The following is a 13,643-nucleotide window of genomic DNA, read 5'->3' as shown; positions in this document are numbered from 1 at the left end:
AACTACTGACGGTATTCAGTTGAAGTAACTTTTATTATTTTAGAGGAAACTAATTATTGTCTGTTAGTCATATCGTCTAACAAAGACATTTAGATGGACAAAGTAATTTTCTCACAGTTATGTCACGTGTGTATAATAAAATACATATTTGTGTGATCTGTTGTTAAAACATGCATCATAAAATCTTGTAAATAGGGAGTGCTTTCCTGGGCAGATAATTTTTCTGTAAAACAATAATCAACTATAAGCAAATTCAAAATTACATATAAGTGGGACTAAAGTTGTGCAACCTTGTTGTAAGGAATCAGTAAATGGTAATCACCTATGAGCAGATGCTATAGTGGCAAGAGTGGACTGAAGAAAAGGTGGTAGGAACAAATGTGCCATATGCTACACAATGCAGAAATGTTGTGATGGAGTGGAATCTGCGATTATGAGTACCTCAGATTTATTTGCAAGTCTATCATTTCATCAGTTCATCGTATCTGAATAATGACTTCAGTATATGTTGCATTATATAAACAGGTCTTAACTTCAAAAGTCTTGGTTCGATCCCGATGCATTTGTATTGACTGAATATCTATTTGTTCTTACTTTCTTCCAAAAAATGCCGAAATAATATAGTACATTAGAGTGTAACAAAAATGTCTTTCAAACCGCTTTCCATTTCCTTATTCGTCATATTTATGAATAGAACCATCATCACTATAAGTCTTTTATTTCAGTGATACTAAAGAAGTCGCATTTTAACATATAAACTAAAAAATTTCAAATTTAACAATTTTATGTAGCCCGTTTTGAGCTTCCCAGTCATCAAAGTTATTACGAATTTGAGTGGTAAGTTCAATTATGGTGCAACTACAAGGTGTAGCAAAGGAGTTTGACGGTTTTAGAAGGCTGTTTACTGAGCAACATGGGGCGTTATGGATATCGTTCGAGTGTCATGTTAGCATTTTTGATGCCATTTTGTGTAATCATGGAGGCGTGGAGTGCAGATTATCGTACTTTTATCGTCGAAACATTTTCCAAGAATGGTGATTCAGTTGTGAAAACACAGCATGTCTTTCGTCTCCATTTTAATTTTGGTCTCCATGGAACCATTCCTAGTTGCATACCATATTGAGATGGGTAAAAACATTCGATTAACATCATCAGCTCCCAATAAGAAACCACCAAGCCATGTTCGAAGTGTACGGACGCCAGAAAACATTGAAAAAGTAAGAGAGGCATTTATGAAGAGTCCACATCGACCAGCTAGATGACATTCTACAGTGCTGTGACTTTCAAATCATTCTGTGCAGCGAATCTTACATTTAGATGTCAGGTTTCATCTTTTAAACTCATGATTGTTCAGCAATTAAATGAGAGAGACTATGCCCAACAATACATTTGCCAAACTAATGCTTAACATTTTAATAGATGAAATGTTTGTTTTCATGAGTGAAGAGACGTATTTCCATTTGAATGGTTATGTAAATAAGCAAAACTTTAGATACTGGGCGCCCGAAAATCCTAAAGAACTACACTAGCAGCCACTTCACAGTGCAAAGGTTACGTTTGGTGTTCCAAGTCTAGTTCTGTATCATAAGCCCTTATTTTTTTGAGATGTACGGGAAAACACTGACAGTGGATAGTGAATGCTACATCGAAATTCTGACGAGATTTCTTCAACCACAATTGCATAGGCCTTTTCATGGGATTAATAGGCAGATGGTATGCTGCCACGGTTTATACGGCAGAAAATTCCATGATAGTTCTGCACCACATGTTCCCAAGGCACATAATTTCTCGGCACAGCAACATTTCCTGGCCTCCCTGTTTGCCTGACCTTACCATCAGTGACTATTTTCTGTGGGGTTTCCTGAAGTCAAAAGTGTACGTCAACAGGCCCCGAACAGTCAATGACCTGAAGATCTCCATTGCCCAGGAAATTGCCAACATTGGTGGTGAAATGTTGGAAAGAATAACACGTAGCTTCAGGGACTTGAAGAGTGCATGGAGAGTGACGTACAACATTTGAGGGACGTAATTTTCAAGACACCCTAAATGTATGTACAGATATTCAAATGGCCCAAATAGCCAGATTTTTCGGTGTTAATAAATTTGTTCATAACCACTGTGTTATTTCCATTTGAAAACTGTCCAACTCCTTTTCCGCTCCTTGTATTAACATTTCTTACGAAGCTGTATTAGTCTAATTTTCCATGATCAATAGACACTTAACACTAATGTCCAAAACTATTTTTTTTATTCTTCTACAGTTTATATGCCTTCAGGTTCATCCAGATATTTCCAAAGGAGTTTAGACTTGGAGCTATAGATGATAGAGGAATAAAGATCCTACTCACATGACACTGTTTTTGTTTAGGTGTTTTCATAAGAGTGTTCTCTTTCCACCTGGATTCCCCTTATGGTGTGTGAACACCAACGACATAGGTGTAGAGACAGGGTATGTGGTCGGGTGCTGTAATGATCGTGACTTTTGTAACAGAGACTTGCACCCAACATTTGCACCACCTACGCAACCACCACTGTCTTCAGGTGAGATGGAAGGGGCTGGTTGCAGGCTGGGGCTTGTGTGACTCGTCCTTGCAGCTTGTGAATCATGTGTATGATGGTGGAGCAACTAGAATGGAGCATTCATTGTATTACGTTGCTTGACAAGTAGTGCTTAACTTGGTTGAATGGACTGTCGGAGGTGGAAATGGAGGCTGTAGTTTTTATTTGGAATTGATGAGACAGTATTGGAATTTCTTGATGCTTGACTGATATTAAAAATTATGGTCCTCCACACGGTATTAAATATTGCTCATCGTATTATTACTGAAGTGTAAGAAAAGTCAAGTTTCAACAAGAGAGTAAACAACTCCAATAACCCTTTTTCGAGTCCTATGATATTAAAATAATTTTTAGTCCACACCTGTGGAGTAACAGCTAGCGTGTCTGGTCGCGAAACCAGGTGGCCCGGGTTCGATTCCCGGTTGGGGCTAGTTACCTGGTTGAGGTTTTTTCCGCGGTTTTCCCTTAACCCAATATGAGCAAATGCTGGGTAACTTTCGGTGCTGGACCCCGGACTCATTTCACCGGCATTATTATCTTCATCTCATTCAAACGCTAAATAACCTAAGCTGTTGGTAAAGCGTCGTAAAATAACCTACTAAAAAAAATAAATAAATAATTTTTATGTTTCTTTTTTTCAGATGAAATGTTTATTTCAGTTGTTAGTACACTCACTGAATGAACTGGTCAATAATTGTTGGAATAAACAGATTTTTTTATAGTTTATTATTAGGGGAGATTGTTGTACCTTGAATCACTTTTCACATTTTATTTTATCTTTTTTTAATTTTGGGAAATTAAATTTTTTTTTAATGTAAAAATGCTTAAAATAATTATATTTAAGATTCCTTAACAATTTTCTACAGGTATTTTCCTGTTTCACAGATCTATTAAGGATGTAAAAAAATGAAGGAATAGATAAAGTGTTCCATGGTACAACAGGTTTGTGTACTTTGGACCATACCCCCTTGTATCTTGGAACATTGGAACACACAGGTGAAAATATAGCTGTAAAAACTCAAAATAATTTTAAAAATATATTTGCCATCATTTGCAGACTTCGCTGATTGAGATTTTAATTCTATTCTTGGAGGAGCCATAACTGCTTTAACAACTTTATTCAAGGCATCCGGATCAATTGGAATCATCTTAACTCCAGACTTACTTCGTGGCATGATCTTAAAATAAAACAAAAACCATGTACCTTGGAACATGTTCCTTGGTGCAAGATGTTTTGTAATCCAAGGTACAAGAGGGTGCACGTTTAATCAAATATGGCTGCCTAAACTAGAGGTGAGAATAAATCATGAAATTAACATATGTATTCACTTATCGGAAGATAAAGAACACACTGTACTTGATTGATAGTTACAAATACAATTTGGTTTCATGTTAGAAAACATATAACAATGAATGAAATATTTACTTTTGGTACTAAAAAAATTGTTTCGTCCACAGAACTCACACTTTGTAATAATCTACATCAGTTTGAGTCAGCTAGGTAGCAGTAAAATTCAGAAACAAAAATATGATTCAAGGAAGGATTCTGGAAGGAAGGCACATAGATCATTTTGTCATTCATGCATGTATGCCCTTCTTCCAGCAAATCCCTCAATTGAGACTATCATTTGGAAATGTGTGCATTTTATATTAATCACTTGGAATAACTAAAATCATTTTGATAAAAAAAAAAACTTATGCTATTACAACAGAAAAGGTTTTATTGTCAAAACGTGTGGCACTTGACACTCCAAAAAATCTAGTCTTATGCTTTAATTTTTTTACTTCCTCTGAAGCTTTTGATATGAATACATTTAAATAGAAAGTATCATAAATCATATTCGTTTGAATTATTGGAAATAACATAGATTTTTAAAACTGCAAAATAGTATATTGTGAAACAATTTTATGATGTTATATTAGGTGGCATGAATCAATGTTTAGGGAACAAGCAAAGCAAGTGTCTTAATTTTGACTATTGCAATAACTACAGTATAACATTATGAACGTGTTTCATATGTTATTTTTTTGTATGACAGCATTATAAACAAATTAATAAAGAAATAACATCAAATTTTTAATGATGAGTAGTTTGATATCATGGTCTATGAAAAAAAAGAGGTTGCTATGACAACAATGATGTATTAAATATTACAGCACAGCAAGTCGTTTCCTAATATTAACTTTATGCTACAAGTTATGCTGTCATAATAGAAGTCATGACGTTTTAGTTGCTATGGTGATATTTTATGGCATTAGTACAATAATAATAATAATAATAATAATAATAATAATAATAATCTATACTAATAATAAATCTGTAGCCCAAATTTTTCTGGTAATTTTCGATTTTCCAAAAATAATTGGTCCTAACATATTTAATTAACCACCCTGAAACCGAAAATCGCTTTTTTGAAATTTTTGTTTGTATGTATGTATGTATGTCTGTCTGTCTGTCTGTCTGTATGTTTGTTATCTTTTCACGCGATAATGGCTGAACGGATTTCGATAAAAATTGGAATATAAATTCAGTTCATTGTAACTTAGATTTTAGGCTTTTTGGCATTCAAAATACATTATTTAAAAGGGAGGTTATAAGGGGGCCTGAATTAAATAAATCGAAATATCTCGCTTATTATTGATTTTTGTGAAAAATGTTACATAACAAACGTTTCTTTAAAAATAATTTGCGATAAGTTTTATTCCTTGAAAAAATTTTGATAGGACTGATATTTAATGAGATAAATGAGTTTTAAAATTAAAATAACTGCCATCTAAGGCCGTGTAATGAATTAAAAAACAAATGACTTCGTCTATAAGGGGCCTTGGACAGCAACAATCGAAAGCTATGAAAGATAGCCTACAGAGAATGTTTCTGTGTTTGTATGGAGTAATATCGGAAGCTAAATTACCCGATTTGTATAATTAATTATTATTTCACCATTGGAAAGTGTAGTTTCTCTAGATGGACATAATGCTATAATGTTATTACAGTAACTTCTGATATGATATAATATAATATAATATAATATAATATATGTAATGTAATATAATATAATTTAAGTTATTTGAAGGGTTCACAACTATAGTGGGCCAAGCGCCATTTACTGAATGCGTAGAAAACAAGGGTTAAAATTAAGTTATTACCATAATTCAATGGAAACCTAGAACAAGTAAAATAAAATATACACATTAATTCTAAATGATGTCAATCTTCATTAAACTATGGTTGCATGTAATAAAAATTAAGAAACATGTTAAAGGAATTGTCATTGCACCAAATGAGTGTCTCTGGACCAAAATGATCGCATTTTAATTATTTGGATGCAATTTAAATTAAGTAACATATTAAACGATTTATCCTTCTATCAAACACGAATGTTCCCTGGATCAGATGTCCTATTTTAATTATGTAATTACTTTATATTTATTTCTAACGGGTGCAGCGGAGCGCACGGGTACGGCTAGTAATAATAATAATAATAATCTTTATTGTCACTGAATGAAAAACTTCACTATAGACATTGTCAAATGTTACAATCTTACTGCAATACATTTCATAGATATACAAAATAAAATTTAATTATTAAAACAATGTAGATATTTATCAAATTACATAATATAAAGTTAAAAGTACTATACTTACTAGATAAAAGACAGTATCAAGTACTAATTGTCATATGTTTAATAACTAGTTAAGAATACTACAACAGAGGTTAATAATGCACTTTAAAAATGCAACATAAGGTAGTGCAATTTGCTCTGTTCATTAATACATTGAAATTTAAATGTAAATTGATTTAACACTAGGTTTCATTTAAAATCTCATTATTAAAAAAAAATTAAGAAACAACAACCATAACATTTAAAAACTGCATTGTTTAAAAATGTATGCCAATTTCAAAAAACTCATTTATTGAGTAAAGTGGGTTTTTAATTAACCAACTGTACGATTTTGTTTTATAACTTTCAACAGGAAGAAGTTGAATGTTTTTTTTTTATCTATACAAAAATTATTTAATTGAAACCTTCTTTTTTTTCTAAGATAATTTACACTTCAAAGATACTGTTGTTAATAATACAAATTTATAAAAGCTTATACAAAAATTTAAAAAACTGTCCCTGGGTACAACAGCTTCTCCTTCTATAGTAACTAGATCATCATCAACTTCTACGAAGTCACTGAAGTCGATGCTGACACTTTCCTGCAACATTCTCTCCTTCTGATACTGAAGTGAAGTCACTACTCTTGATGCTACGTATTTAAATCTCATTGGTGAAGGCTATAAACAACAGCAAGTTTCGTTGGCAAAGAGCGCTACCTACATACAACAAAAATCTTTGCCCAGGACCGGAGAAATAGAATGTTGATTATATTTCCTTCTGCCCACTGGCAAATTCAGGTTATGCTTTGCAGAATCCATCTGCTGTGTAACTTGCACTTCTTTGGTCACGTCTGCTAACTTCATGACATGTATTGTCTCATCAAAATCATCAGCAGTTGGATTCACACAAATAAGAGCATGAATTTGACTCTTTCCTTCGAAGTAGTTTTTGGGAAGATAAGTAAGTTTTGAGTCACGGTAAGGTACTAATTTCTTTGTTCCTTGTAACTGGTTTTCCCGTAGTATTTCTAGACAGGATTTCAGTGTCATTAGAGAGTTGTTGATATTTCCTGACTCCATTAGTCTCTGCCCACAGTTCTTAGTGCGGTTAGATCTCTCACTGCCTGCCAAGTCCACCAAGCAAAGCTGACTTACGTGAATAATTTGTTTATCTTGAATCGGAAACTCTCCATATCGATCCAATGGGGGGGCCTGAACGAGATGAATGGTAAAGACTGCATGTCCGCGACTAGAGCCAGAATTGAGTAAGGTAACTGCAACGCGCTTCCTGCGCATGCCACTGTATAACACCTCACATGCTTCCTTACTAGACTTCACTTCAACCTCCACCACTCCGTGGACGTACATGTTGTGAGCACTATCCTCCCGAACTATTTTTGCCTTTAGGTTTCTAGATCTGCCTGCATCATCTATGTTACTATCCAACAAGTCATAGACGGTATTCTTGTAAATTTCTATGTAACTGACAAAAACTGCGTAACTGTTGTCTTCATCCACATCTTCGAGTTGTATGTATTCTGGAATATTCTTGAATTCATCTATATCATCCTTCTTCTTCGGAGTTTTTTGTGATCTGGCAGATTTCAAATATGTTTGTAACTCACGGTGACGGTCCTTCGAGGCGTCTCTATCACTCTGTATCTCAAATCCATTCATTTTGTCAGGCTTGAAAATATATTTATCTGCCTGGAGATGAGTGATATTATTGAATATAACATCAAGTGAACGGGGGATTATACCACTATCCTGAGAATCCCCTGTCATCGTGTAGGTCTTCCCACTTCCAGTAATTCCGTATGCAAACAGAAGACCATTCCTACCGCTGAAGAGATTCTTGATGAGAGGTAGAGCCACTTGTTTGAAAACAGTCTGCTGGCTGTCATCTCCTTTGAACACTTGGCAAAAAGTACAGTGTAATTCCTTGGGTCCTGCTCAGGAACTAGCAGCATTGTGTGATATAAGAGAAACTTCTTTGTCAGATAAAATTCTTAGACAAGAAGTGTAATTTTCATCTTGTGGTGATCTAATTCGACAAAATACTTTCACCACATCTTTCTCTTCTGCTTGTCGGAGATGTTCAACATTTTTCATGTCAGGAGTCTTCCTAATCATTGCTGTCATTACTGGCTTATTACCTGAAGTATTCCACACAACGATTTATTACAGACTCAATGTTTGTAGGGAGCTTATTAAATAATTTGATTCCAATCAACTTATAGTATTTTTTTTTTGTCACACTAAGTCTACAAAGTGGATAATCTAATAATTGCCTATTTCTCGTTGTATGATTGTGTATCTCACTTCTCATATTAAAATCCTGCAAATGTTCTTTCATAAACACTAAAACATCATATGTGTACAGATTCATGACGGTCTGAATACCTGTCTGTAAGAACAGAGGTCTACAGTGTGTTCTCCTAGTTGAAGCTGTCAGTATTCTAATAACTTTCTTTTGAATTAATAAAATGTCTGTAATATCACTAGAATTTCCCCACAAAATAAGTCCATATCTGAATACACTTTGAAAAAAGGCAAAGTATGCATTTCGAACATATTCAAAACTAACAATGTTCATCAATTTTTTTAATAAATAGGTTACAGAAGATAACTTAATGCATACATACCTAATATGTGATTTCCAAGATAGTTGTCTATCTATGAGGAAACCTAACAGTTCAATAATGTGACATATTACACATGATTTTCACTAACGTTAAAGATTGTATAATACTGGAGTATAAAAAAAGTGTTTAAGGAACTGTATTAAATCTTAGCTTTCTTCTTTTTCATCAATATCATGTTTCACCTGCTTGTGTTTCTCTTTTCTCATTTTCTTTGTTATCACACCTTCGAGTAAATGTCTGCCTGTTTCGTGTAGGTCTAGAAAAACTATATTATCATTTCATAAATTGAAGCTGTCGTGTTCTGACAGTGACTGTAAATTGCAGTAGGGGTAAGGAAGAATGATTGATACAGCAGATAGGAATGATTCATTGTGAGCAGATTGGTGTTGCTTTTCTCAGAGCTGTACAAGGAATGGTCATACATCATACACTTTTTCTAAGACTACTTATAAAAATTGCAACAAAAAGTGGTCCCTGACGTGAAAACAGCAGTCCTGTTGTGCACACTCAATACTAGTAATAGTTACTGTAAAATAAAATGAAGAGTGTGTTAACAGAATATTTCTGTCTTATGCGAAATACTGTACGTGGCTGTTCAAACAATATATAATACAACTTAGTGATGATAATTGTATAATGTTCTATGCCCATAATTCATTGTTACAATACTGTACTTACTCACTTACAAATGGCTTTTAAGGAACCCGGAGGTTCTTTGCCGCCCTCACATAAGCCGCCATCGGTCCCTATCCTGTAAGGTAATCCAGTCTCTATCATCATATCCCACCTCTCTCAAATCCATTTTAAACACTACTGTACTATCTTCAGAAATTATATTAAGTCAGCACTCTTAATATGACAGCATAATTTGGCAATAAAATACTTGATACAAATATTGAAATGTGACAGTAAAGTTTACAGGTAAATAGATGGTACTGTTCACTGTTATTATTATTATTATTATTATTATTATTATTATTATTATTATTATTATTATTTCATAAGCCATGTAGGCTCTTCGGTGTTGAACAAACTATGTTGTGCCATTGGATTCTTGTTTTTACAGATGGTTTGGAAAGTGTCATGTCCCAGTCTATGTTGTCCATTCAAAATAGCATTGTTCATGGTAATTTATTTTCAATTTTTAGAGAGAAAATATGTGGTGTTACAAAATGCGTCTTGTAATAATTACATGTTCTACGAAAAACAATATTATTACGTTATTCTTAAATAAATATGACTTGGTTTGTCTATGACACTGTCAAGGGTTTACCTTGAAATTTATCTGCAAGTTCATAATGTCAAGATTATTTCCCTTGTATTGGAATGCGAGAGGTTAGTGAGTGTGAACTGCTATGAATAGCAACAAATTCCTAAAGGAAGTAACAAATATAAATGATACTCGGGAGGAAATTAAACACAGAATAAATATGGGAAATGCCTGTTATTATTCGGTTGAGAAGCTTTTATCATCCAGTCTGCTGTCAAAAAATCTGAAAGTTAGAATTTATAAAACAGTTATATTACCGGTTGTTCTTTATGGTTGTGAAACTTGGACTCTCACTTTGAGAGAGGAACACAGGTTAAGGGTGTTTGAGAATAAGGTGCTTAGGAAAATATTTGGGGCTAAGAGGGATGAAGTTACAGGAGAATGGAGAAAGTTACACAACACAGAACTGCACGCATTGTATTCTTCACCTGACATAATTAGGAACATTAAATCCAGACGTTTGAGATGGACAGGGCATGTAGCACGTATGGGCGAATCCAGAAATGCATATAGAGTGTTAGTTGGGAGGCCGGGGGGAAAAAGACCTTTAGGGAGGCCGAGACGTAGATGGAAAGATAATATTAAAATGGATTTGAGGGAGGTGGGATATGATGATAGAGAATGGATTAATATTGCTCAGGATATGAACCAATGGCGGGCTTATGTGAGGACGGCAATTAACCTACGGGTTCCTTAAAAGCCAGTAAGTAAGTAAGGGGTAGTTCATGTAGTTGTATACATTTCGATTTTGAAGTCCCATGCACAGCTATCCCATGTTTACCGTTATGTAGTAGCCTTGTACAAGGTCTCTTGTTAGACTTTACATCCAAAAGTGCATATCGAATTTTAGCAGAGTTTTCGTGATTAATTAGAGGCGGAATGTGGGAAGACAATAAGATAATCTGATGATCAGTTAATCAGGAGATGGATAATCGAGGTTCTACTGTATTTATACCTTACTGTTTTGCTACACCCTTCAGGTCTTGTTCAATTATTTATAATTAATTTGTTACAGTATTAATAGCATAAGCTGTAAATCTTCGAATTTGAAGAAAATATTTTTATTTTTCATTTTTAAAAATATGATAGAGGATGGTAGGTCTTGTTTGGCAGAAGTGGCAAAGATACAAAGCTGGCCTAGTTGAACGAGAAAGATTTAGACAAACCAAGTTATGTTTATTTCAGAATAATGTAATAATGTTGTTTTTCGTAGAACATGTGTTATTATGAGTTTAGTTCTGTAGAAAATAATTTCTTATGACTGTCATTGTTATTTCAAAACAGATCTACTTTTTTTCACTTGGTAGGGTCTTTCATGTCACACTACGTCAATGATGGCATATGTTTTCAAGTTCATAATTAGTATCTATATGTTTGTATGTCATGATATTTTATATCAATAAGACATATAGTTATATTTGATAACTTCGAGCAGTTTTCTTCTGAATATTGTATTTAAATCACATATCTCATACTTATAAACGCACGAAAGTGATTACTAATTATTCCATTCTCCATTTTAAGCACTGCTGTCAATGATAGTATGAGGATGGGAAAGTTGCGTGTACCAGTTGTTGGCATGGGAGGAATTAATTGTCTCATTGGGAGGAGATGTATCAACTGTGTAATGTTGTAATACATATTCAACTATTGACAACATAATCTTGGTATTCATAGTGTAACCTTGTATTGAAATTCCTGGATCGTAAGTATTGTATAATGTAGTTTCAGGAAAATAGTGGTGAACATTTTAAGAGAGAGCTTGCTATTTTATTGTTTATGTATGCAAACATATGGGATCAAAACTTCATTATTTGGAAATATTCAGTGATTGTTCTGATTATGAGAGCTGTTGTTGCAAGTGACTATCCGTGATAACATTTTTTTGTATTTTATTTCAAAGCAAGGTAAACCGGTCACTACTGTCATCAGTCAGAGTTCGTAAGCTATGTAATATGTATTAATTTGGTTTCGTCTTGTTTGTTATGGGTATAAGTACCATGTTCTGCCTTTTATAACCGTATAACCTTCCCTTTTGATGTATGTTTATAATGTTATTCTAGTGGGTTCTAGCTTCTTGGTATTCATGACTTGTATATGTGTATCATTTTCTACTTTCTCATTATACAAAAGTATTCTGATGCAAAAACTAAATTGATATGTCTTAAAGAATAATAATAATTTATAGCATTGCTGATGTGGTGAAATGGATTTCCGTAATGTGGATGTATAATAATAATAATAATAATAATAATAATACGTTACTGCTTAACCGCAATATGCAGAAAATATAACATAAATTAAACTAATTTTGTTCTCAACAGTGGATGTAATACAGGGTGGTGCAGATAAAAGTAGCCTATGTAAGTATAGAATAAATACAAGAGCAAAGTGCTGAAAAGGACTTACCTTTTAAAAAAGATGCTGAAAGTGGCTCTTTGAACTTTGACAGATGTCCTCAATAACTTCTGGTGTGCAAACTGAAGGAACTCTTTCTCTTTTCACATTTTGCACAGATCCCGTAGCACACACTTTTTAACCAAACCCTGTATTGCTCTCATTTCTTGTTGTCCTCTGTCCGGAAACTTGCCCCTGAAAATTTCGCGAGCTTCCTTAATCGAACCTGTTCTCACATACGCTTCCACAATTTCCACTCGTTCTTGTATCGAGAAAGTCATTTTGCATGACTGATGAAATACTGACAGGAAAAATACCAACAATCGATTATTGCATAAAATTGTCCATTGTAGCTGCTTACTCGTTTCGTTATGATATGATACGATAGAATGGAATTTCAAGCAGTCAAAATATCACATTCACATTCAAACTGGAGGTGAGCTACTTTTATCTGCACCGACCAGTATCAAGAAGTCCACACCTGTGGAGTAACGGTCAGCGTGTCTGGCCGCGAAACCAGGTGGCCCGGGTTCGAATCCCGGTCGGGGCAAGTTATCTGGTTGAGGTTTTTTCCGGGGTTTTCCCTCAGCCCAATACGAGCAAATGCTGGGTAACTTTCGGTGTTGGACCCCGGACTCATTTCACCAGCATTATCACCTTCATATCATTCAGACGCTAAATAACCTAGATGTTGATACAGCATCGTAAAATAACCCAATAAAAGAAAGTATCAAGAATACAGCGTAAATATTATTTTCATAGTGTCGGTATGATGCAAAATATTAGAATTTTGTGTCATGTCATAGATGTAAAAAAAAAAATCAACACTTCAGAGCTACTGTATCTCTTTCAACAGGGAAGCAAGGCAAGGAGAATTATTTATGTTGAATCCATTAGTGAGAGAGATATTCCGCTTTTCTTAGTTTCCCTTATGATAAAACATTAATTGTTTCTATACCTGTGACATGATATAAAAAAACACACACATTCACACATTGGGAGGAGCTTGACATCTTACCAGCATTAAAATAATCTGTTATAATGGACACTTGCCACATTATAAAAAAAATTAATGTAATTTAATAAAAATATGTATTTGTATGAGAGCTGTTCAATAATAATTATGAATAATTTCAAGGGAAAAATTGTTCCAGGGCCGGGTATCGA

General features: G+C 34.0%; 2 protein-coding genes across 5 annotated transcripts in view; one reads left to right on the top strand and one right to left on the bottom strand.

Moving 5' to 3' along the window:
* Positions 1–13,643, top strand: part of babo (TGF-beta receptor type-1 babo) — a 92,452-nt gene that overhangs the window by 40,581 nt on the left and 38,228 nt on the right. Inside the window, exon 3 of one of the 4 annotated variants that reach the window (XM_069836581.1) lies at positions 2,369–2,541. The exons of the other annotated variants lie outside the window; for them this stretch is intronic. Within the exon in view, the coding sequence (XP_069692682.1) occupies positions 2,369–2,541 (173 nt within the window). The remainder of the gene's footprint in view (positions 1–2,368; positions 2,542–13,643) is intronic. 4 annotated transcript variants of the gene reach the window in all.
* On the bottom strand, positions 6,759–8,256 carry LOC138707111 (kinesin-like protein KIF23). Its single transcript, XM_069836583.1, has one exon. The coding sequence runs from the start codon at positions 7,947–7,949 to the stop codon at positions 6,882–6,884; it is 1,068 nt and encodes a 355-aa protein (XP_069692684.1). The 5' UTR covers positions 7,950–8,256; the 3' UTR covers positions 6,759–6,881.

Source organism: Periplaneta americana, chromosome 1 (assembly GCF_040183065.1).
Source record: "Periplaneta americana isolate PAMFEO1 chromosome 1, P.americana_PAMFEO1_priV1, whole genome shotgun sequence".
In the NCBI taxonomy this organism is placed as follows: Eukaryota; Metazoa; Arthropoda; class Insecta; order Blattodea; family Blattidae; genus Periplaneta; species Periplaneta americana.
This window is presented reverse-complemented; position numbering and strand designations above follow the sequence as displayed.

What these genes read in the sequence shown, in the direction of transcription:
- LOC138707111 (XM_069836583.1), bottom strand. Translation starts at nt 7,949, where the DNA reads ATGACAGGGGATTCTCAGGATAGTGGTATAATCCCCCGTTCACTTGAT.